Source organism: Mytilus edulis, chromosome 3, assembly GCF_963676685.1.
Source record: "Mytilus edulis chromosome 3, xbMytEdul2.2, whole genome shotgun sequence".
In the NCBI taxonomy this organism is placed as follows: domain Eukaryota; kingdom Metazoa; phylum Mollusca; class Bivalvia; order Mytilida; family Mytilidae; genus Mytilus; species Mytilus edulis.
Window position 1 is genome coordinate 80,428,345 of NC_092346.1, and position 22,862 is coordinate 80,451,206.

Sequence of the window (22,862 nt, forward strand, 5' to 3'; positions counted from 1 at the left end):
ACACTGACCAAACAATTTTCCGGTTTAAAGGCGGTTTTATCAAAACAAAAAATGCACACACAATATTTTTGAAAACATTCTTTTAAAGATAAAATCATCAGAGACATTTAATGGTTAGCCCATTAAACAATCAAAGGTAAGGTTGAGGAAACTGAGAAATATGTGATCTGTAATTAGCCTTTATCAATGTTTATAGGTACCAGGTCCGTTCGCTAGTCCAAATAATGATGACGCCACAGGCACTTGTTTCTATCCATACGAAGGTCGACTATCCATATAAATAGAAGCTTCTATTTATATGGATAGTCGACCTTCGTATGGATAGAAACAAGTGCCTGTGGATGACGCCTTCAAAAGGCTGTTATACTTTTTTTCCTTTGCCTTTGGCTTTGATGCCTTACATCGACAATGTTAGTCGTCAAAGCAAATTTATAATATCCTTCAAGACTTCACAATTATTTGGACTAGTTTGATTCATGAAAAGTTTGTTTCACATGATATGCATTGTATGTACATACACCTTATCGCTAATCCCAGCTGACCAAGCCACTTGAACTTTTGACGCATACAACGATCACTTTTCCATTGTTTTGTATTGTGACGTCAAAATTTTACGGGAACCTGTGTGATATTCAGTAATGGCGGACAATTGCGATAAGGTGTATTCTTAGTCCAAATAATTATGACGTCTGGCAAGGCTATTTTATTTTTTTCTGGGTAGCCTTCCTACGACATCATAACGCCGAAGCCATTTTTTACGTCTAGAGTTTGAGAGCAAATTTTGGGGGGAACTTTGACACCTAATTTTTACAAGAAATTTTAATTGACGCCATGACGGTTAGAAATTTTTACGCAGTTAAAAAGTCCTACCTTTTTTGTGCTTATTGGTGTAAAATATTTCCAGAAATATCCAAAAGAAAGGCTTAAATAAGATATGATTCCATTTGAAGTGGGGGGAATATTTATTTTGCAGACTACACGTATGAATTTTATTTTTACAGGACATTCAGTCTGGTAAGCATCCTAGCTTTACCAGACCGAATGAAATTTTACCAGACCAATTTTTTTTTTACATCTAATTGTATATTATCGGACAAAAAACAAACATATGACTTTGTTGTGCCCTACTCCCCAAAATGCACAAATTAAAACAAAATGATGTAACAAGAGGGTATATTGTTATGAAAGTTGTGTACAATTGCTTGAATGCATTTCAGTGAAGAGTAATGTCCCATTTTATTGGATTTTGACAATGTTTGTGAACTAAACATAATTTAGAGTTTCTGTATAAAATATTATTTCCTGTTTCTTCTTTCTTTTTCATATATCTTTTGGTTTTCAATTCTAGTGTTTATATTTCATAGCTAAATTTTGTGATCTGCTTGGATTTTTATTCATTTATTGTATTTTTAATCGGCAAACCCGGAATTATCCTTATCCGTTCCCAGAATCTGATCCGGTTTTATTTACATTCCCGGTTGTGCCAATGATGGCATCCATTGTTGTTTTTGACAGTCAGATATATGTTTTTACCCGCATTTACACATTGCCGGTTGGCGATGTTCGGCATAAAGCTAGCGGTTGAACAAAATAAACATCGCTGTGATGAATATTAAGATGAAAATGAATTTGAGATCGTTTGGCAATTTTGCTAGAATGAATTTTGCTAGAATGTTAGAAAAATCCATGAAAAAAAAACACCAGACATTCGGACCGGAATTCAACAAAATTTTACCAGACCGATCCATTATTCACCGGATTTGTTCGACGGTCCGACATATTTCGTGTAGTCTGATTTTGTTTGGAAATGATTTCCCACAATTATCAACGAAATGTCACTTCCGATGAATATAAAATTTGAAATCCGTTAAATTTTAATGAATCCGAATTTCCAGAACGTTTGATTTACATTATCTGGAAATTCGGGTCTGTCAAATTTTAACGGATTTTAAATTTAATGGCGGACAAATAGCGATAAGATGTAGATTTGTTAATAAATTTTCAGGAATAGAATGGTATATGGAACAAAAGTAAATATCAAATTATTTATATTTCATGAATAACATCATGAATTTTTTAAAAGAAATATTATGTTTTGTGATTAGATAATGATTATTATTAATTTATTTACAGTTTATTGGTAAAACAATGAAGATTTTTATAGAAAAAAAAGATACATTAACTATAACTGACAGTTAGTAACATGTTCGATAGCTGTTTGGAACCTTTTGCTTATCTATTTTTTACAAGTCTTTGGTCATCAATATTCATTATCCATTTTGCCAAAATAATTCATTAAGGTAGCAATACACAGTTAGGAAAAAAACTTAAAATTGAAACTCATAATTTTTAAACACCCTCTTTCCCCTCCTGTCTAACAAAGAAGGCTTTATATGTGTGATATGCATGTATATACTTATAGAAAGAGAATCTTCCATAGATTTGATTTTTAATGGTCATAAGGGTGAAATATAATCCCTTTTGGGTGTAACCATGGCAACAATCTGCATTTCTTAGATACAAAATATAGCAAAAAAGGGGGGTGAAGTTGAAACATGTCACAAAATTCTCCAAAATTTGGTCTAAAGGAAAATTTCAATCAATTACAGTATACCTTTCCTGAATCCATAGGTTTATATCTATCAAGTGGTCCTAAAAAATCATATGCATATGCTCGTTTTTCCATAAAATTGAATTGAAAAGATCGAGCGCAAAATCTTTGTTGATAAACACTACAATAATTTATGGACCTATGAACGGTACGGATAGGAAAATACGGACTGTCAATCATATAAATGGCCTGTAAAACATGTTAAAAACAGTCTAAATGTTCATTTAAACCCACTAAGAAGGGTATATTATTCTTCAATTATCTAAAAATCAATTTTATTGTACAAAAACTTTCATATTTAATAAAAATTCACAAGGGCCATAATGCAAACTAAACTTCTAACTGTGTATTGCTACCTAAGGAAAACCTGTTTACGTTTTTATAATGTCACTTTATTTTATTTTAAAACAAAAAAAAAATACTTTTCTTTATTTGATAGCTATTCATTTACATAAGTATACTAACGAAAGCAAAATTAGTGATTTTGGGCAAACAGACCCAGATTCCTGCAAGTCATTAAGGGATGTTCAATGCCATGCTATATGGAATGATGAAAAACCAAATCATAGTAAAATTATCTGGAAATACATGTACATGTAGCTACAATGTATCTTTAAACTGTGCTGGAAAATTAATCATAGAACAGTATGATGATCATCAATGTAATATTAAATAGACAGGACAGTTTAAAAAATAACTTGACTTTCATAACTCTTACATTCCTTTTTCCAAGTTAAAAACATTGACTAATTTTGTGAGTGCAAAATCCCCCTACTAGTCCTTCATACATCCATGTAGATCTACAATTTGCATGCAAAGGGTTGAATATTGAAAAATGTATGCATATGATAACCTGTGAAGTTGTTATTTCAAGAGTAGTGTGAATTATGAAATTTCTTTTAGAGTAAACACACTGTCCTTTGCAAAATATGTTTTGTAGTTATTATAAATTTAGAGAATTTATTAATTTTGTTTCAGATGAGTTATATAAAGGCTAGAATAAATCCGAACAAAGAACCTCCAGATATGTTTGAAGAGTTGTATCAAAGAAGTCCAGTTCCTAAGGTATACATACATGTATATACATTTGTAACTCCTGTGATTTGGCAAATGAGAAATGAATATATTCAAAATATATATCATTCAAACAAGTTATTAAATAATTCAACTTAAAGTCATGTGTACACTCCTTTTTTGGCCTCAAGGAAGTCGTGATGTCATGCTGCAACTTTCAACACTAAGGCAAACTCTTAAAAAAATAAATCCCACAATCACAATACATTTGTTGTACAATAATTAAACTTGCCTACTATAGATTGTCCAACAGTTGCAATAGTACAATAATAAAACTTGTCTTATTGTCAATTGTCCAACAGTTGCAATAGTACAACATTTCTAAAGTTTCAACTTATTGTAATTTGTGGTTCGTCTTCAGATCATAAGCTGAAACATATTTTTATATGATCTAAAGCCTATATCTTAAACTATCTTTAATAATTTTATTAAAAATGCAAAAACAATGGTTAGATAATTTTACCTGCTTACCAGCATGACTGGTAATTTTTAATACAAATTCCCTTCTTCACTTTCAAATTAGAATTCATCATGAAAACAAAGACTGTTGTACATGTATTTACAGTAATAGACACTATAATAAAGTTTATATTATTACTGATATATCTTTTTCAGAATCTGTTTTTGAATTCATCAGGAATCAGTGTTAATACTTCAACACAGGGAGGATCACTTCATGTACAGAAAAGTCACATCTTTAACCAGTTGAAGTCACAAAATTCTTTTAAATCCCCTCCAGCTATTTATACCTCTAAAAGTTTTCATGAACAGAGTTTACAGAAACCAAATTACCCGACAAATCTTGAATTACCTAGACAAAGCAATGCTGTACAATTACCCAACACTGAAACTTGTACCATAAAAAGAAATGGTTCTAAAGACAACTTTGATGGAGATATAAGTAACAATAGTAGAACATCCTGGCAGAACAATACATTTCGTAGCGACATTCAAGACAATAACAAACTAAATAGACTTGATGAAGTGGATGGGGTAGGCCATAAAAGCAGTGCTAGTTTTTCTTATAACAATTCAGTTGAGTCTTCTGAATCTCACAGTGAAGTTTTAACAGACAGATCAGTAAGAAGTTCTGCTGGAGCTTCTATGTCAGCTGCTGCTATTTTTAAAAAGATAAAACTTTTATCACCAAGTAAAGAATTAGAAAGCATTTCTATTGAAAACCAGGAAAACCAAGATCCTGAATCAAGTTCAAATGTCAGTACAAACGATTACAGATATCCAATAGAAGTGAATGTTCAGACTAGGAAAGAGGTCACACATGTAGGGGCAATGAATCCTCAAGATGAATTTATACAGGAGGCATTAATTGAAAGAGTAACGAATCCAAACAATGTCATGCAGGACCATGGTTTACAGATATGTAAAGATGATGAAGAACCGGACACTTCCGTATACAAACTATATAGCTGGATCATCAAACCAATCCCTGAAGTCAAAGGGATCTGTGTCGAAGGGAAAAAAAGGTAAGTCTTATCTAGAAGAAAAAAGCTCTCACATCACTGCAAGTTTAAGACAGACCCTTGAATCTATTTGAGCTGATTTCTTTAAAATTATAAATCTGGCAAAGAAACCAAACATGTCATAAATAAGCCTTACAATCACACTGAAGAAAACCAATACAAACATAAAGACGACTTTGAGGCACTTCCAGATATAGGTTCTATACCTTAGTTAGAAATTACATACATTTTATGTATGTGTAAGGCTAATAATTAGACACATACATTTAATGTATGTGTAAGGCTAATAATTAGACTATTCAAAATGTAACACCACCAACTCTGGTCCAGTCAAAAAAGAACAAACTGGAAAGTAGTTCATATTTAAAACAAAAAAGTTCCTATGCAAAGGTGTAAATATCAAACTATGTTACTGCAGAATATATTTTGGTGATTAAGGTAACTAATTAAAGGTGAAGGCCTGGTGATCAAAGTTGAAGACTGTCCCTAACACTGATTTTAGCGTTATTCTTTGGTCTTGTAAACATCAAATTTTGAAATTCTTTCTTGTTTCCAGAAATAATAGCAATACATCCATAACATAATCTTTAGGAAAATAATTACAGTTGGCATCACATTCCAGCAATCTAGCATCACATTACAGATAGTTGTAATATGACTTGGTATCATGTATCCTACATATTTATTTTGTTTTCAGTCCAAATGATGAACAGTTTTTTCAAAGTAGTATAGTGACAACTCGTATTAAGAAGAATGTAGTGAGCACATTAAATGGATCCCAGTATAGATTGGTTGGGAATATGGAAAAACTGGATGCTCTGGATGCAGGTATATTAATTAACTTGATTTAACTTACATATTTTTATTACTGTAAAATTAGTATTACTGAACATTGTTTGTCACAAACATAACAACACTTTTTTTAGCTCACCTGGCCCACAGGGCCAAGTGAGCTTTTCCCATCACTTGGCGTCCGTCGTCGTCCGTCGTTGTTAACTTTTACAAAAATCTTCTCCTCTGAAACTACTGGGCCAAATTTAACCAAACTTGGCCACAATCATCATTGGGGTATCTAGTTTCAAAATTGTGTGGCGTTACCCCGCCAACCAACCAAGATGGCTGCCATGGCTAAAAATAGAACATAGGGGTAAAATGCAGTTTTTGGCTTATAACTCAAAAACCAAAGCATTTAGAGCAAATTTGACAGGGGTAAAATTATTTATCAGGTCCAGATCTCTCTGCCCTGAAATTTTCATATGACTCAGACAACCGGTTGTTGGGTTGCTGCCCCTGAATTGGTAATTTTAAGGAAATTTTGCTGTTTTTGGTTATTATCTTGAATATTATTACAGATAGAGATTAACTGTAAACAGCAATAATTTTCAAAAAAGTAAGATTTACAAATAAGTCAACATGACCGAAATGGTCAGTTGACCCCTTTAGGAGTTATTGCCCTTTGTAGTCAATTTTTAACCATTTTTCGTAAATCTTAGTAATCTATTACAAAAATCTTCTCTTCTGAAACTACTGGGCCAAATTAATCCAAACTTGGCCAAAATCATCTTTGGGGTATCTAGTTTAAAAAATGTGTGGCGCGACCCGGCCAACCAACCAAGATGGCTGCCATGGCTAAAAATAGAACATAGGGGTGAAATGTAGATTTTGACTTATATCTCTGAAAACAAAGCATTTAGAGCAAATCTGACATGGAGTTAAATTGTTCATCAAGTGAAAATCTATCTGCCCTTAAACTTTCAAATGAATTGGACAACCGGTTGTTGGGTTGCTGCCCCGAAATAAGTAATTTGAAGGAAATTTTGCAGATTTTGGATATTATCTTGAATATTATTATAGAAAGAGATAAAATGTAATCAGCAATAATGTTCAGCAAAATAAGATCTACAAATAAGTTAATATGACTAAAATGGTCAGTTGTCCCCTTAAGGAGTTATTGCCCTTTATAGTCAATTTTGACCAATTTTTCGTAAATTTTTGTAATCTTTTACAAAAATCTTCTCCTCTGAAACTACTGGGCCAAATTAAACCAAACTTGGCCACAATCATCATTGGGGTATATTGTTAAAAAAAATGTGTGGCGTGACCCCGCCAACCAACCAAGATGGCTGCCATGGCTAAAAATAGAACATAGGGGTAAAATGCAGTTTTTGGCTTATAACTCAAAAACCAAAGCATTTAGAGCAAATCAGACATGGGGATAATATCAATTATCAGGTCAAGATCTATCTGCCCTGAATTTTTCAGACAAATCAGACAACCTGTTGTTGGGTTGCTATTAGTAATTTTAAGGAAATTTTGCAGATTTTGGTTATTATCTTGAATATTATTATAGATAGAGATAAACTGTAAACAGCAATAATGTTCAGCAAAATAAGATCTACAAATTAGTCAACAAGACCAAAATTGTCCATTGACCCCTTAAGGAGTTATTGCTCTTTATAGTCAATTGTTAACAATTTTCATAAATTTTTGTTAACTTTTGTAAATTTTTAGGAAATATTTTCCACTGTAATTACTTATTAAGTTCATTATAGATAGATCACCATCACCAAAACTCAATTTTGTCATGAATTTATCTGTGTTTATTGTTAATATGCACATAGACCAAGGTGAGCGACACAGGCTCTTGAGAGCCTCTAGTTTGTTGATGAAATGATGTAGGAAAAAATTATTGAAATTAAAAACAATAGAGTTCCTAAAAATCAAAAAGAACATTTAAAACAGATCAGATCAGAACTGGCTACGGTCAACCATGCCTTAGGGAGGTGCAACCTAAGTTTGAGCACAATTACATAGTTTTGCAAACAGACAAATTACTGACATAATGAATCATTTAATTCATGCCAATATCAAAGCAAAAGCCAACAGGCCGACAGTGAGTACATGTACCCTCCGTGACTGACAAAGTTGAATTGAAAAAAGTATGGTATGACTTCAATGTGCTCACCACATGTTCCTGTAATATTTAGAAATAAAAAATCTCTTTCACTCACTAAAAATATTTTTCATATGGCATTGATATAAGTACAAAAAAAATTAACTTAAGAATATTAATACATTTAATAAGATTTTATTAACTTGAAGGTATTACTGAGGATGTTGTGAAAGACTTTACTAAAGGTTTCCCAATTAAGTGGGAAGCCAAAATCTCAGAGTACTTTGATAAGGTGAAGTTTGTTGATGAGACACAAAACGCACTTGATGGTAAGTTTTTTGATGAGACACAAAACACACTTGATGGTAAGTTTGTTGATGAGACACATAAGACACTTGATGGTAAGTTTGTTGATGAGACACAAAACACACTTGATGGTAAGTTTGTTGATGAGACACAAAACACACTTGATGGTAAGTTTGTTGATGAGACACAAAACACACTTGATGGTAAGTTTGTTGATGAGACACAAAACACACTTGATGGTAAGTTTGTTGATGAGACACAAAACACACTTGATGGTAAGTTTGTTGATGAGACACAAAACACACTTGATGGTAAGTTTGTTGATGAGACACAAAACACACTTGATGGTAAGTTTGTTGATGAGACACAAGACACACAATGGTAAGTTTGTTGATGAGACACAAAACACACTTGATGGTAAGTTTGTTGATGAGACACAAAACACACTTGATGGTAAGTTTGTTGATGAGACACATAAGACACTTGATGGTAAGTTTGTTGATGAGACACAAAACACACTTGATGGTAAATTTGTTGATGAGACACAAAACACACTTGATGGTAAAAAATTATATTTATTTTTATTTTTTTTCTACTTGAGTCTGTTTAAAATACATGTATGTATGGTTTTTTTTTCTTACTGTTCAAGTTCATATGACCTATAATTGTTTATATCTACTTCATTGAACTCTGTTGTATAGTAGTTTCATTGGCAATCATATGACATCTCCTTAGTTTTATGTATATAGACTAGCCAAGACACTAATGCATTTACAACTCAGTCCTACAAATTACCCAGATGTTAATTTCAATTGTAAACAATTATGAAAAAGTTCATACACAAAGAAATGAGGAGTCTTAACTTAAGATAAGGTAAAGGTTATTAAAAATTGTATAGGCAAAATGATGCCTTTTACTACAACTTCAATAAAAAGTTTTAAAAACTATAAGAAAAACATTGAATATTACCAGAAAAAGCCATGTTTAGTAGATAAAATGCATAATAAACTGTTGAATGTATAAATAAATAGATTGTAAAAAAAAGCTCAACTTAGAAACAACACACAAATGATATTTATTTATCAATTTCAATTCAATTATATGGCTACTTTTCCTTTGCATCAACGAGCCACCTAATAATGCAGGGACTTCTGTTCTCAGATTTAAAACCGATTTTATTTGAACTCTTTGTAATATTGTACTTAATTAATTAAATGGTGTTTTTTATATTTCCAGAAGAAAGATTAGAAGCTAAAGCAGTAAATGATATTGCAGTGGAAGATAAGATCCCTGATGAGATTAATCATCTACAAGAATCACCTGACAGGATTTCAAGTGAGAATGTCCTGACAGACTGGATTATCAGACCTATAGGAACATCAGATATCTGTGTTGATGGTAAAAAGAGGTATTGATCAAAACCAATGTCTAGTTAACTGATGTCTTAGATTTACCTACCTGTATTTCACTTATTTGAAGTTTTTGTCTGGCTGTGGCATGAGCCTTTGGTCCTTGAACTCTTTTTCTTAGTTCAATAACTACTAAACATTGATTTTTTGTATTAAATGATATTTACAGTTGATATGCTGCTGTATGGCGATTTAATTCATAACCCATAATTAATAGAGACCTAGATATCCTTGTTTTATGACTGTCAAATTGTCGTCATTGTCAAAGGACAATTTGACAATCTATATTTTGACTTCTCATTTTTGCTCTAATTTGTTGTAAAAAATATGTTTTAAGTATAAATTTTTGGAATCAGAATATCTAATTATACCCCCGCTTTAAAAAAGGGGGGGTATACTGTTTTACCTCTGTCTGTCAGTCCGTCAGTCAGTCCGTCCCATGAAACTTTCGTCACATTTTTCTCAGGAACTACACATCCACCCTTTCTGTAATTTGGTATCAACATTTATATTTGTTAGCCATACCGTGTGATGCGTTTTCAGATTCATCACTTGACAACTTCCTGTTTACCGAACACTTGTATGATTTTACACATGACAGCCAAGTTGAAAATTTTCGTCACATTTTCCTCAGGAACTACACATCCACCCTTTCTGTAATTTGGTATCAACATTTATATATGTTAGCCATACCGTGTGATGCGTTTTCAGATTCATCACTTGACAACTTCCTGTTTACCGAACACTTGTATGATTTTACACATGATAGCCAAGTTGAAAATTTTCGTCACATTTTTCTCAGCAACTGCAATACAAGGATTTCTGAAATTTGGTTTCAGGATTTATATAAGTCAGCTATACCGTGTGATGCATTTTCAGATTCATCACTTGACAACTTCCTGTTTACCGAACACTTGCATATTTTTACACTATTAATATTATCCACTTGCGGCGGGGGTATCATCAGTGAGCAGTAGCTCGCAGTTTCACTTGTTGTATCAGATATTAATGTAAAGTAGTAAATTATCTTTCTTATTTCAAGCCATAACCATAAAGTAAAGGAGGCTATTATGTAGCACTGGATACATTTAACTTGAAGTAGCTGATTGTCTCCCTTATTTCATAAAATATGATTTTGAAATCAGTGTTAGATAACCTATCTTCTGACAACGATATTGATTCTTTATGAGAAATTTACTGTATTAGTTTAAGCATATTTATTTATAGTGGATTGAGAAACAAGTTATTACAACTTATATTAATCACTTTCCTGTTTACTGTTTCATTATCATCATGTTAATTTCCAGGTGACTTGATCCTAATTAAATTTCTTAACAATTGTTTTTTTTTTATATTTTATCTTTTTACAGTGGTACAGAAGAATACTGGCATAGCACTGCTATAGATTACATCATAGACAAACGAACCTTGGTAACAACCTCAGGGACTGTCTATAAAATACAGGGTCAAATATCACAGCTGGACATGTTAGAATCAGGTATCAGATTACTGCAATATATTTGCTTGTACATGTATACATTTACATATTGATTTACAAGAAACTTTTTTTCCAGGACTTTATTTTTCACAAGATGAAAAATTTAGATATTTCATTTTAACTCTTTCAGATAAGGAATGCTAGTTTGCTTACATTGTAGTTTATTTTTCTATAAAAAAAAAAAAAAAACATGCCTAAGTTAAGGAGGCTTGCGGGTACAACAATTTCAGCAAAAAAATAAATATTTGGTTTTTCATTACAAATTTTATTTATTACACTATCGATTATTACTTAATAATATGGTACAAAAATCAACCAAAAAAATTGATTCAGTTTGGCCTCAGATGACTTTAAATATGTTTATATCATTGGAAAAGCCCCAAATTATCTCCCTTTGGTGCAAAAAAACATTTTTTTTTGGCATTCAAATTGAATATCTTTTTTAACTCGTCAGTGACCTATATTTTTTTATTATTGTTTTCAAATAAGCTGTACATAAACTAAATAATTGTAAAATTTAAGTGATTTCTGTAATTTAGTTCTTTTTTTATTTCGATATTACATCTATTTCTCCTATTAGTTCAACAGAAAAAAAGAACATTAACAAAAATGTATGCTTCTTTCGGAGGCAGATTGTGAGCTTAAATGAACAGTGACCCCATTTTTTTATTTCATTTTTCTATTAAGTATATGATAAAGTTCATTTATAAAAAAAAATATAGCGAAATCCTATATTACAAAAAATTTTGTTTACCCGAGAACCCCCTTAGGGACGACATCAAAAGTTCAATTAAGAATAAAAAAAAAAAGATCACATAGTTTTTTCACTGACCCCCCACATCCCCCTCTTAACCCTTTCACCGATTGCTGCCTAGACAGAAGCTACTCTGAGACGATGGCTTCCCTGGCTACTTTTACTCAAGTGGGAGACCTTCATAATAAATGTCAATAAAAACTTGTTTATAGTTATTTGTGTATTTATTTCATTCACTAACACCATGTTCACAGTTTTGTTCATGTTTTGATAATTTTTTCTTCATAAAATATTCAAATTTTCAAATTTTCGGCATTATCTAGGTGAAATTCTCAAATTTCTGCTCTAAGACCCCAAATCGTAATTTTTTAACCCAAAACGTCAAAATTTTGAAAAATCTTATGAAGCTGTACAAATTCCTCACACTGAACGATGTCCATTCCAAGTGTTTTGTATATAAAACGACATTTTATGTCAAAAAAGTATACTAGTTTGGCTTCAATTCTTCCATATTCTTTCAAAAAAAATGTTCCCTCATTTCAAATTCTCGTAAATTCTGTAGGTTCCCTTTCCTCTTTATATGGCTGATTAAGTCAGTACAAACTTAAACATTCTACATAGATAAAATGTTAATAATGCATACTTCTTTGATGTTGTTGAATCAGTTTTCCTTAGGCATACACACCCATATAAAAAAAGACTTAAGTATTTAAAATTATATGGATCATATTTTTTTTTATTTTTCAGGATTTTCAAAGAGAGTTATTAAGAAGTTTATTAATGGTTTCCCTAAATCTTGGAAGATTTATGTAAAAGAACATCTCAATGGTTTAAGTAGACGTAGGTGAGTTCATAGTACATTTTAAGAGTGTTAGGGAGCAGATTATTAGCACACTATTGCCAAAGCTGAAGATGGCTTTAGGTTTGCACTTTGTCCGTCATCAGTTTTCCATCTTTAATTGTCATGCTTAAAGATATTGATTTAATATTTGGTATATAATTTTATCATGACCAGTTACAGATCAAGTTTGAATTTTGTTCTGGTCTTTAGATTTTTGTACAGAGTTATGGTCCCTGGACTTAGAAATTACTCAAAAGATATCATTTTTCTGCACCTTTTTGTCATTTTGTTTCAGTACAATTAACTTTGAATGAATAGGGGACTATATATTGCTAAGTAATACTCTCAGAATGCCTGTATATATTATTAAGGAATCAAAGACAGTTTGTTTGAATCATTTAAAAAAAAAAAAAACCATAAAACATTTATTTACAAGGTCCAAGCAACAATTTTAAAAACTTCAGCTATGACTTTACAATAGTTTATTGTTAAAATTTTAATCTAAATTGATCTGATTTTTTCCACAGTAGGACAGAGCGTTATCTCACACCAAAAGCACAGAAGCCAGGGACATCTGATGTGTTGTCTGAAGGTAAGTGTGTCTTAATCTGCTAATGTAAAATATTTATTTTGTCCAGGTTTGAAAGATAATACTGTACAGGCTTTTCTCATATCAAGTATGTGGATCATGAAAATCATTATTTTATCAGTGTAATTATACCCCCAATTTAAAAAAGGTGAGGCTATACAGTTTTATCATCTGTACCATGAATATTTTTTGTTGCATCTTTTTCAGGAACTACATCATAAAGAATTCTGAAATTTGGTTTCAAGGTTTATACAAGACAGCTATACAGGGTGATGAGTTTTCAGATTACAGTGCATATTTATTTCTAATCAGAATAATGAAAATTTTCTCAGAATTTCAATATGTTATGCCATTGTGCAATTTATATTTTGTTTATGATCAAATTACTTCTAGCTTTTTTTTTTGGTACCAGAGCAAAGACTGACAGGGATAGGTAGTATAATTTTGTGTGCTTTTCTCACAGTTCATTCATTATGTATGTAGAAGAGCTTTTATAGTTGTATAATCAAACATATAAATTGCATTACAGTTTACACACCCACTGGGAAGGTGGAATTGGGCAGTTTAAAGACAACACGAAGTGGAAGAGTAGTTAAACCTACTCTAGCTTGGTGGGCAGGTCAGAGGGTTAAAACTTATGATGACAACACGTTTGAAACAACGTACATTTCATCACACACTCCAGAAATATTGAAAGAAATGTCTGAAACTTACAAAGTAAGTAATACATAACATGAAAATATAGGATATTATGATTGTAAAAAGCAAATTAAAACCAACAACTGAAAAGGTGTATAAAACAACATCAATATTAAAAAGGGAGCATTAAATACAAGTATCAATAAATATTTCAGATAGCAGATATCCATCATCAGTATGGTGTTAAATGAATCTTGTCAATTTATTTGGATATTGCTAAAAATGATCTTGAAAGTAATACAAATTAAAAACCAAACCATGCTTTTATAATTCTTAAAGTTGACGCAGGTTAAGAACTTATAACAGAGACTGCATAGATATGCATTCTAAAAGAATAGTAATATGCAATATGAGCTTGAACAATGCTAAAATTTCACAAGGGAAAAAGATAAATTATGAGGGACTTCCCGTTTTGAATTTTCCTTGGAGTTCAGTATTTTTGTGATTTTACTTATAATTACAACAGATGGAATAGACATAGATTCTCAATGAATAGCACTGTTCAATTACAACTGATAATTGTATTGACTTTCTGTTTTTTATATTGAAGCTATTTTGTACACTTTTAAGGTGTATATATTATTTTATATCTAGGGTTGCAAAACAGTATATTATGTAGATTGCGTACCTTTCAAATCAGCTTGTTTGTCTGTCGTAAAGGATGATAATGTTATTAACCATGTGGCCACATCATAGTTCTACTGATAAAAACAAAGTTGCTGACAAATAAACACTTAAATCAGAAAAGTCTTCTTGTTTAGTCTTTGTATACAGGCCTCTGTCTCTGTGATGGCAAAATTCGTTTTTGAAAAATCTCTTCACAAGTGTTGCAAATTTCCAAATAAAGATGATAGGGTCTATTGTTAGAATGATCATAGATATAAACTCCAATCTATTATGTATTGATATAGGGATAATCATCGAACTTTTTTTGCTATGAATCCATTAAAAAAAAATTGCCATTGATTAATTATAATTAATGGGATGTTGTGGATAAAGGTAAATCACCAATTCAAAGGTTAAATGAAGTACACATTTTTCTGTATGCTTTTATTTATACTTTGGCAGAAACATGAAATCAAATATACATGAAAATACTGTTTTTTGAAATTCCAGAAAAATCAGTATCCATGAAAATAAATGAATCCACAGTACATATCGTCACTTTATTGGGTTGCATTCTATTAAGGAAGTATGATGACTTTTCAATAAAATAACATGTGTTATAACAATTCATATGATATATTTATATGACAAATATAATTTTTATTCAATATCAGGCAAGGCATCTGAGTACATCAACAAATAAACGAGCCAAAATTTATAGCAGTGACAGCTCTGCAGCTGAAAAATCTAAAAGTACAGATAAAAATGCTCTAGTGAAAATAAACAAAAGTGGAAAAAGGGTCTTGGATGGACAGCCCAAACAAAAAAGATTGTCAGAAAATGAAAAAAATGGAAGTTATAGTTATGACAATAAGAATGTTAGATCTCATGATCCCTCAGACTGTAGGACCACAAGGTATAGCAGAACTACAACCTCGTTAAATAGTGCTGATGAGGATCTAGATAGTTTAGTAGAAGATTTAGATAATACTGTCACACAAGCAAAACTAAAAAGAAAAACACCTGTGGTAAGAAAAGATACATGTTACAGTCAGACAGGCAAGTCAAAAAAGACTTCTAACAAGAAGTCTGATGATACATATTCAGTAGATTTAGATCAGGATTTTGAAGAGGACTCAAACGTTAAAGGTCAAAAATCTAAGAAAGGTCGTAAACGTACAGTTTCTTCAAAATCATCTGCAGTGCAAAACAAGAATGGCAATAAGGGTCCTAATTCTAAAAAACTTGAAGACCAAAGTAAAAATAAATTATCAGACAATTCCAGTTCACGTAAACTAAGAACAAATGATCACAGAAAGAAGAATTGTATTTCTTCTGATGAAGAATCAAATGATGATGATGGTGATTTAAGTAAGAAGACTGGAACTGTTAAGAGCTCAGAAGATTCAGATCCAGATTTAGAAAAGGATACAAATGTTAAAGGTCAAAAGTCAAATTTGAAATCAAAGAAAGGTCGTAAAAGTACAGATTCTTCAAAATCAGTTGCAGTGCAGAATAAAAATGGTAGTAAGGGTACTAATTCCATAAAACATGGAGAGCAAAGTAAAAATAAAAGATCTGATACTCCAAAAATGAGTGAAAATTCCAAGAAAAAAGACATAACTTCAAGGTCACTTCGAAAAAGAACAGATGATTACAATGAAAGGATGAAGATTTGTATCTCTTCAGAAGAAGAATCTGGTGATGATAATGATTTTAGTAAGAAGACCGGCACTGTTAAGGCTAAGAGAACACAAAGCAGGATTAATAAACCAACGGAAAAGCCAAAGGATGAGCAAGTCAGTAAGAAAAAGACTGGTACCAGTAAAGCAAAAGATAAACAAAATGGTGCAAAGAACATTTCACAAAAAGTGATAGAGGAATTATTACCATGGTCCAAACAGGAAATTAGCACTCTAAATAAGTATGTATTCTGTTTACAATGAACATAACAAGATTTGAGGAAAAGCACAAATAATTTGTATACACATTAATACCATGACAGTAAAAAAATACTGTTATAAAACAATACCAAATCAAACTTCCATAATTACTGATATAGATACCAGTGTTCAGAACACATAAGCATTTAAGATAGTAAATTAAGTGCCTAAGATTTTCCCCTGCACTGTTATGGCTGAAAGAGATGAATAGTAAATTGAACTCACCAACTTCTGTGTTCTTTTATCATAAATGTGTTATGGTGACTTGAGTAACACCAGTATCACTCAGATTACAATTCTACCTTGACAGGTAAGTTTGTATTTAGCCTATAAAATACTTATTTAGCCTTGAGAATTGAAAGGTCAGTTTATCCCATTCATAGAATAGAAGTTTACCTATGAGGGTCTGAATGGGGTTTACAGAATAGAGAATACATGTAATAGCAACAAAAAATAGATGATAGAGAAAATGAAAAACAAAATAAAGAATAGAGAATAATGCGGTGCAAAAGTATAAAGAATAACTGCAAAATAACTGAAAAGGTAACTGTAATGCAATACTGATAATATAACGGTCAATGTACAGAATTGATAAATAATCTTGTAACAGAAAGACTAAAAATAGTAAAATCATTTTCATGAGAATTTTACAGAATGAGTTATTTTTAAGGCTATTAAAAGAAAAATGCCCTAAAAATTTAAAGAATACAGATATTAAAAAAAAAACCAATCCAGGTCCTCATGTCATTTACATTGTCAAAATATAGGACACACTATTGTTATTCCAAGACTATACTAGACATCTAGTCAAACTGGTTTTAAACTAGACATCTAGTCAAACTGGTTTGGTATAAGGCCAAAAAAATATATATATCTGTTTCCTGTTTCCAAGGCAAATAAATCAGGGTCGGTAGGTCGGGATTTTTTTTTTTTTTTTTTTAACTCCCTGTCAGATTTGCAGTCGGTTAAATGTCATGTTTGGTTAGGGTCCTGTACCCCAAAATGATTTAATCCCTTTAAAGAAGCTTTAATTGAATAATCCTCCCAGTGCTGACATTTTTTAAACCTTAATTGTAGCACATTTGTGCTGGGAGCAGCCATTTTGATTGTTTGGTCATAGTAAAATACGGATCTGGATCAGACCGGAAATGAATTTTTCCGACCGGAAACGATTTTTTTCCGGATTTGAATAAAAAGATCTAGGGTCGGGGGGTTTGAGTTAGGGTTGGTCGGGAAACAGGAAACAGACATATATTTTTTTTTGGCCTAACTGACTGTTTCTTGTCCTAGATGTCTATTTCACAGTGACCTTATGTGTTTGTGCTAAGAGTACATTGTACTGTCATATTTATTGATTTTCTGTTGGGACATCACCTACATTGTAAACATGCAAAACAGTGGCTTGAGATTTCAAGTTTATAGGAATCAATATAATCTTTAAAAGTTTATTCTATATGAACTGATATGAGTATAATAAATTAATATTTTGAATTATATATCCTGGTTGATGATGTTTTTTTTGGGACCAAGATGTTTTCTTCATTCTTATTCACATTATGATTATTTTAACCTACAATGCACATTAAAAATAGAAAAAAAAATCAGCTCTCATTTAAAATATTTTGCAACTAAATAATAATCTGTCAAATTTGGTGCAAACAAAAAACAAGACAGTGTAATAGATAACCTGCAAGCATAGTCTATTTCTATAAAGTCAAGCAGATATTTTTTTTTTTTATATCTGAAAAAAACTACCATGTAAAGAAATATGTAATTAAAAGGCCGAAAATAACCCCAAAAATTCAACATTTTTGAACAATCGAATGTTTAAGTATTGGTCAGAATATAGGGTTCTGTTGTACTTTAACAATATCACAATAACAATAAAGTGACCTTAATTTTGGACACGGTAAATGGCATGAAGCCAAATGTATCAACTTCTATTGTATGAATGGGATAAACTGAACTTTCAATTCTCAAGGCTAAATAAGTATTTTGTAGGCTAAATACAAACTTACCTGTCAAGGTAGAATTGTAATCTAAGTGATACCGGTGTTACTCAAGTCACCATAAGGACATTTTCTTACATAATCTATGCTTGAGGTTTCCTTTTCACATACAGACTTAACAAATACCACCTAGTGAATTATGTGTTTACAACATATTTGTATTTTAATTTGCTGACAGTTTTTATCAAAGGCAATATGATGTATCAATTTAAGGAATAATGACCTTAGAGGTAGACAACATGATTCTATGAGTGTAGGATAGGTATTGTATTTATTCAAGGAACAAATCTTTTGAAAAATGTTTAGAATGCTTAATAAAATAAGGAAATAATGCAAATACCCCAAAAAGCCAAATCAGATTGACCATAATGTTAACAAATAGATGAAATATTACAGTGCAATAGCCAGTATACCAGGAGATAATCCCTCTTTTTGGGAGATTGTCGCGGAGAAAGTTGGTACAAGAACGAGTGAAGAATGTATTGCATGGTACTACAAAGATGTCCCTAAGTCTACAAAGAAAAGAAAAGTCAATAATACAGGTTAGTCTCACATAAAATGTTTGGTATGTATATTTGTTGGTTTGCTTGCCATCAAATAGCAGACAGTTAAATATAGTATGAACTTCAGTTTGCAGATTTAACAATTTACGAATTAGCTTAATATCTTATCCACTCTTTCATCTTGGATGTAAAAAATTCATAGGTTATTTAATCTGAGAGACTTTTTAAACCAGCTATTATCACCTGCCCTTCACCTCATTTAGTAACTATGCATGACAGACCACCAACATTTTGTATGCGAAAAGTTAAATATGTCAAAAATACTTTTTTACTCCAAAAATATAGTTTAATTTTTAGCTCACCTGGTACATCATTTGTAATTTGTTAACCATACAAAACTCTATCCCTCTCAGTTCCAACTAGAACCTTAAACCCACTCTGTTTAGACTTGGTTTGATAGTTATCTTTATGACTATATATCAAATCTCCTTATTTTATATACAAGGTATTTTTAATAAGCTTACTTGTATTCATGGTATTGTTGTACATTTAATTGTTTTCTCAATAAGTGAGATCACTAAATGCTTAATTGGATTATTTTCAGTAAAACCTAATGAAGTTAGAACTATAACAGCGGGAAAGGGTACTCTTAAAAGAAAACAACAGCTAAGAGATCTGATAGAACACCATAATGATGGCTATGAGGACGATTTATTTGATTCTACTCCATATAGGAACCAAGGCAATGTTAAGGTAAAAGATACAAAATAAACAACCAAACAAGCCCTAATAGACCCATTTTTATGCCCCACCTACGATAGTAGAGGGGCATTATTATACCCCCGCTTTAAAAAAGGGGGGGTATACTGTTTTACCTCTGTCTGTCAGTCCGTCCGTCAGTCCGTCCGTCCGTCTGTCCCGCTTCATGTTAAAGTTTTTGGTCAAGGTAGTTTTTGATGAAGTTGAATGATATGATCTTTCTAATTTTAATGCCAAATTAGAGAATTTATTCCAATTTCACTGTCCACTAAACATAGAAAATGATAGTGTGAGTGGGGCATCCGTGTACTGTGGACACATTCTTGTTATATAGTGAATCACTGTTTATGAAGGGACAATGATAACTTTAAAAGACAGTAGGATCATAGCCCAAGAGATAACTGATATCTAATGTTTTTATATATATATTGAGTTTACATTGAGTTTGTATATATAAAGACTACTCATTATTATACTTCTAAGCAAACCTAGCTTTAAAATAAAAAGTCTTTAAAAAAAATATGACAATGTTGTGCTATGGAACTGTAGTTAAAAACTTGAGTCTGATGTTTATTATATAACATTGCCATATCTGACATTTACAGATGACCTCTTCTCTTGTCAATAACATTTTTGTGAAAGAATGAAAACAAAAAATTTTGTGAAAAAGGAACCTGATCATGAAAAGTCGAAAAAATCTGTTGAATGATAAAAGATGTGATCCTGAGATTTTTTGTAGTCAAGCAATATAGACAGGTTTCTTTATGCATGTAGATTAATTAAAGTTTTATTCTACCTTTATTTAGGTACCAAAACTGATGGATGAGAGTGATGGTGACATATTTGAAGAGATGTCCAGAAAACATCCACACCTTCTCAACAAGATCTACACACCACTGACCAGGGTCCACCTTGATCCAGTCTCAGAGAAAAAGACTCCAGCTACCTCCTTAGAAAGCCCCTGGACTAATATTGACAGGTATGAAATCAACAATCGCCCACTTTTTAAAAATCTATGGATATGGGATTTAGGTATATTAGAAAATATAGGCAAAAATACTGAAAAATAATGTGAAGTAAAGAAAAACATTGCTCTTCAGCTCATCTAGTCTGAATTAATCATAAACTAGAGGGCCAAAGTTATTTGCCATCCTAATATAGTATTATAGGGTTATTGCATAAGAATAAGAATAAGAATAAGAATTTTATTAATCTAATCAAGAACCCATAAAGGGCATCAAATATTGGGGAATATTGTCCCGAGTAGAATTTTATATTGCACGAGCTTGCGAGTGCAATATATGTTCTACGAGGGACAATATTCCCCAATATTCATGCAATAACCCTTTTATTGTATAGCAATATAATATTTGAAAGTAAAAATTGATTTAAACTGAGATTTTGTCGTTGATGACGTCATGAATTTGAAGATTTATTGCACTAGTGCAATATTAGAATTTATTGCACGCTAACTTTTGGTTACTTTCTGTTGGAAATATTATATTGCTATGCAATAATAGTATTTATTGCTTGGGTATAGTTTTGAGAAGAAATGATTGATGAAATATTATTGTTACACCAGACCTAAAAATGATGTAAGCATGAATCTAACTGGACAATAACATACAATCAGGGCATTATCAGGCAGGGGGAGCTCAGTTGTTTTTCTTCAAAATGAATGATATCCTTGCACATTACAGAAAAAGAATATGATAATACTTTAACTACAATAAAAAAATTCAAGAATTATTATAGAAAAATATTTATAGAGCATGGCATGAAAGAACTATTTCTGATTTTATCTATATAAACTACGACTTCATCTATTCCTAAGAAACTACGAAATCCAGGAAATTGGTATCCAATAAATAATAATGAATCCACAGTATTTTTAAAGAACAGCAAAATTTGTAAATTGATTAAAAATTTGATTTTCTTTGCAGGAAAGATGCTGATCATTACATCCATCAGCTGCAGAAGAGACGTCAAATGAAGGGGCGTAAAATTTTAGAAAAAAATCAAACTCCTGTCAATAAGAAATCACAAAAAGTAGGTTTTTGTTTTCAAAATGGCATGCAAATTTTCCTATTAAACAGGACAAATACTTTTATCGGTGATGAAAATTTCTGATTGGTGGGTTTTATTTGAAATACTGGTTTGTCAAAATATATAAATTTATTTTAAGTACAATATTGTGAAAATGAAAAAAGTAAATAACAATCGTAAAGAATTTTCAAGGAACATTTGATGAATTTATGTGATGGAATTCAGATCAATATATAATTAAATGAATAGTTTCTACGTTGAATGTAATTTTCTGTAACTATGCCTGAAGGAATCACTATACTGTAAATGTTATTTTTTTAAGCAGGGGTATTTTTGCAGATTTTGCAATCATGTAAAATGATGAAAATACCCAAAGGTTGATATTTAACAATATTTATTTCAAGAAAACAGTTATATTGCGATTCACAAATTTAACCTCCATGGGATAATTTAACCTCCATGGGATAATTTGTGAATTAAATCTATGTAAATAACAACCCACAAAAGTGTCCAATGTTCACAGTTACAGTTTTCATATTTTGCATAATTTAAGAGTGTTAAAGTTTTGCAACGATGAATATGCAATTAAATTTTGTACGTTTTGTATGTATATTTACTGCGTTGAGGCCTGGACTGAGTCGGGTGTGTCTATTCTGTGTTGGTCATTCATTATGTATTCGTGTTTGTTTTATGTAATGAGTTAATACTTCAGTTTCATTATGTATATCTGTTATATTCATTTGATAAAATTTACTGTTTGCAATAGCATTAATTGTTCTAAATAATTCAGATGTTCTTATCCCAAGCATACAAACTTAGCCGTATTTGACACAACCTTTTT

At 31.4% G+C, this 22,862-nt stretch overlaps 1 protein-coding gene across 6 annotated transcripts in view; it reads left to right on the forward strand.

The window, feature by feature from the left end:
* LOC139514499 (mis18-binding protein 1-like) overlaps positions 1 to 22,862 on the forward strand; it is a 26,247-nt gene continuing 3,385 nt past the window's right edge. The window contains exons 1-15 of one of the 6 annotated variants that reach the window (XM_071303826.1): positions 1 to 136; positions 3,590 to 3,676; positions 4,301 to 5,169; positions 5,864 to 5,994; positions 8,269 to 8,388; positions 9,602 to 9,773; positions 11,145 to 11,272; positions 12,774 to 12,870; positions 13,395 to 13,459; positions 13,986 to 14,173; positions 15,436 to 16,685; positions 19,110 to 19,255; positions 19,821 to 19,969; positions 20,782 to 20,954; positions 21,919 to 22,024. In XM_071303826.1, coding sequence (XP_071159927.1) covers positions 3,590 to 3,676; positions 4,301 to 5,169; positions 5,864 to 5,994; positions 8,269 to 8,388; positions 9,602 to 9,773; positions 11,145 to 11,272; positions 12,774 to 12,870; positions 13,395 to 13,459; positions 13,986 to 14,173; positions 15,436 to 16,685; positions 19,110 to 19,255; positions 19,821 to 19,969; positions 20,782 to 20,954; positions 21,919 to 22,024 — 3,681 coding nt within the window. In that variant the 5' untranslated portion in view covers positions 1 to 136. The remainder of the gene's footprint in view (positions 137 to 3,589; positions 3,677 to 4,300; positions 5,170 to 5,863; positions 5,995 to 8,268; positions 8,389 to 9,601; positions 9,774 to 11,144; positions 11,273 to 12,773; positions 12,871 to 13,394; positions 13,460 to 13,985; positions 14,174 to 15,435; positions 16,686 to 19,109; positions 19,256 to 19,820; positions 19,970 to 20,781; positions 20,955 to 21,918; positions 22,025 to 22,862) is intronic. The other 5 variants (XM_071303825.1, XM_071303827.1, XM_071303829.1 and 2 more) reach the window with 5 other exon arrangements.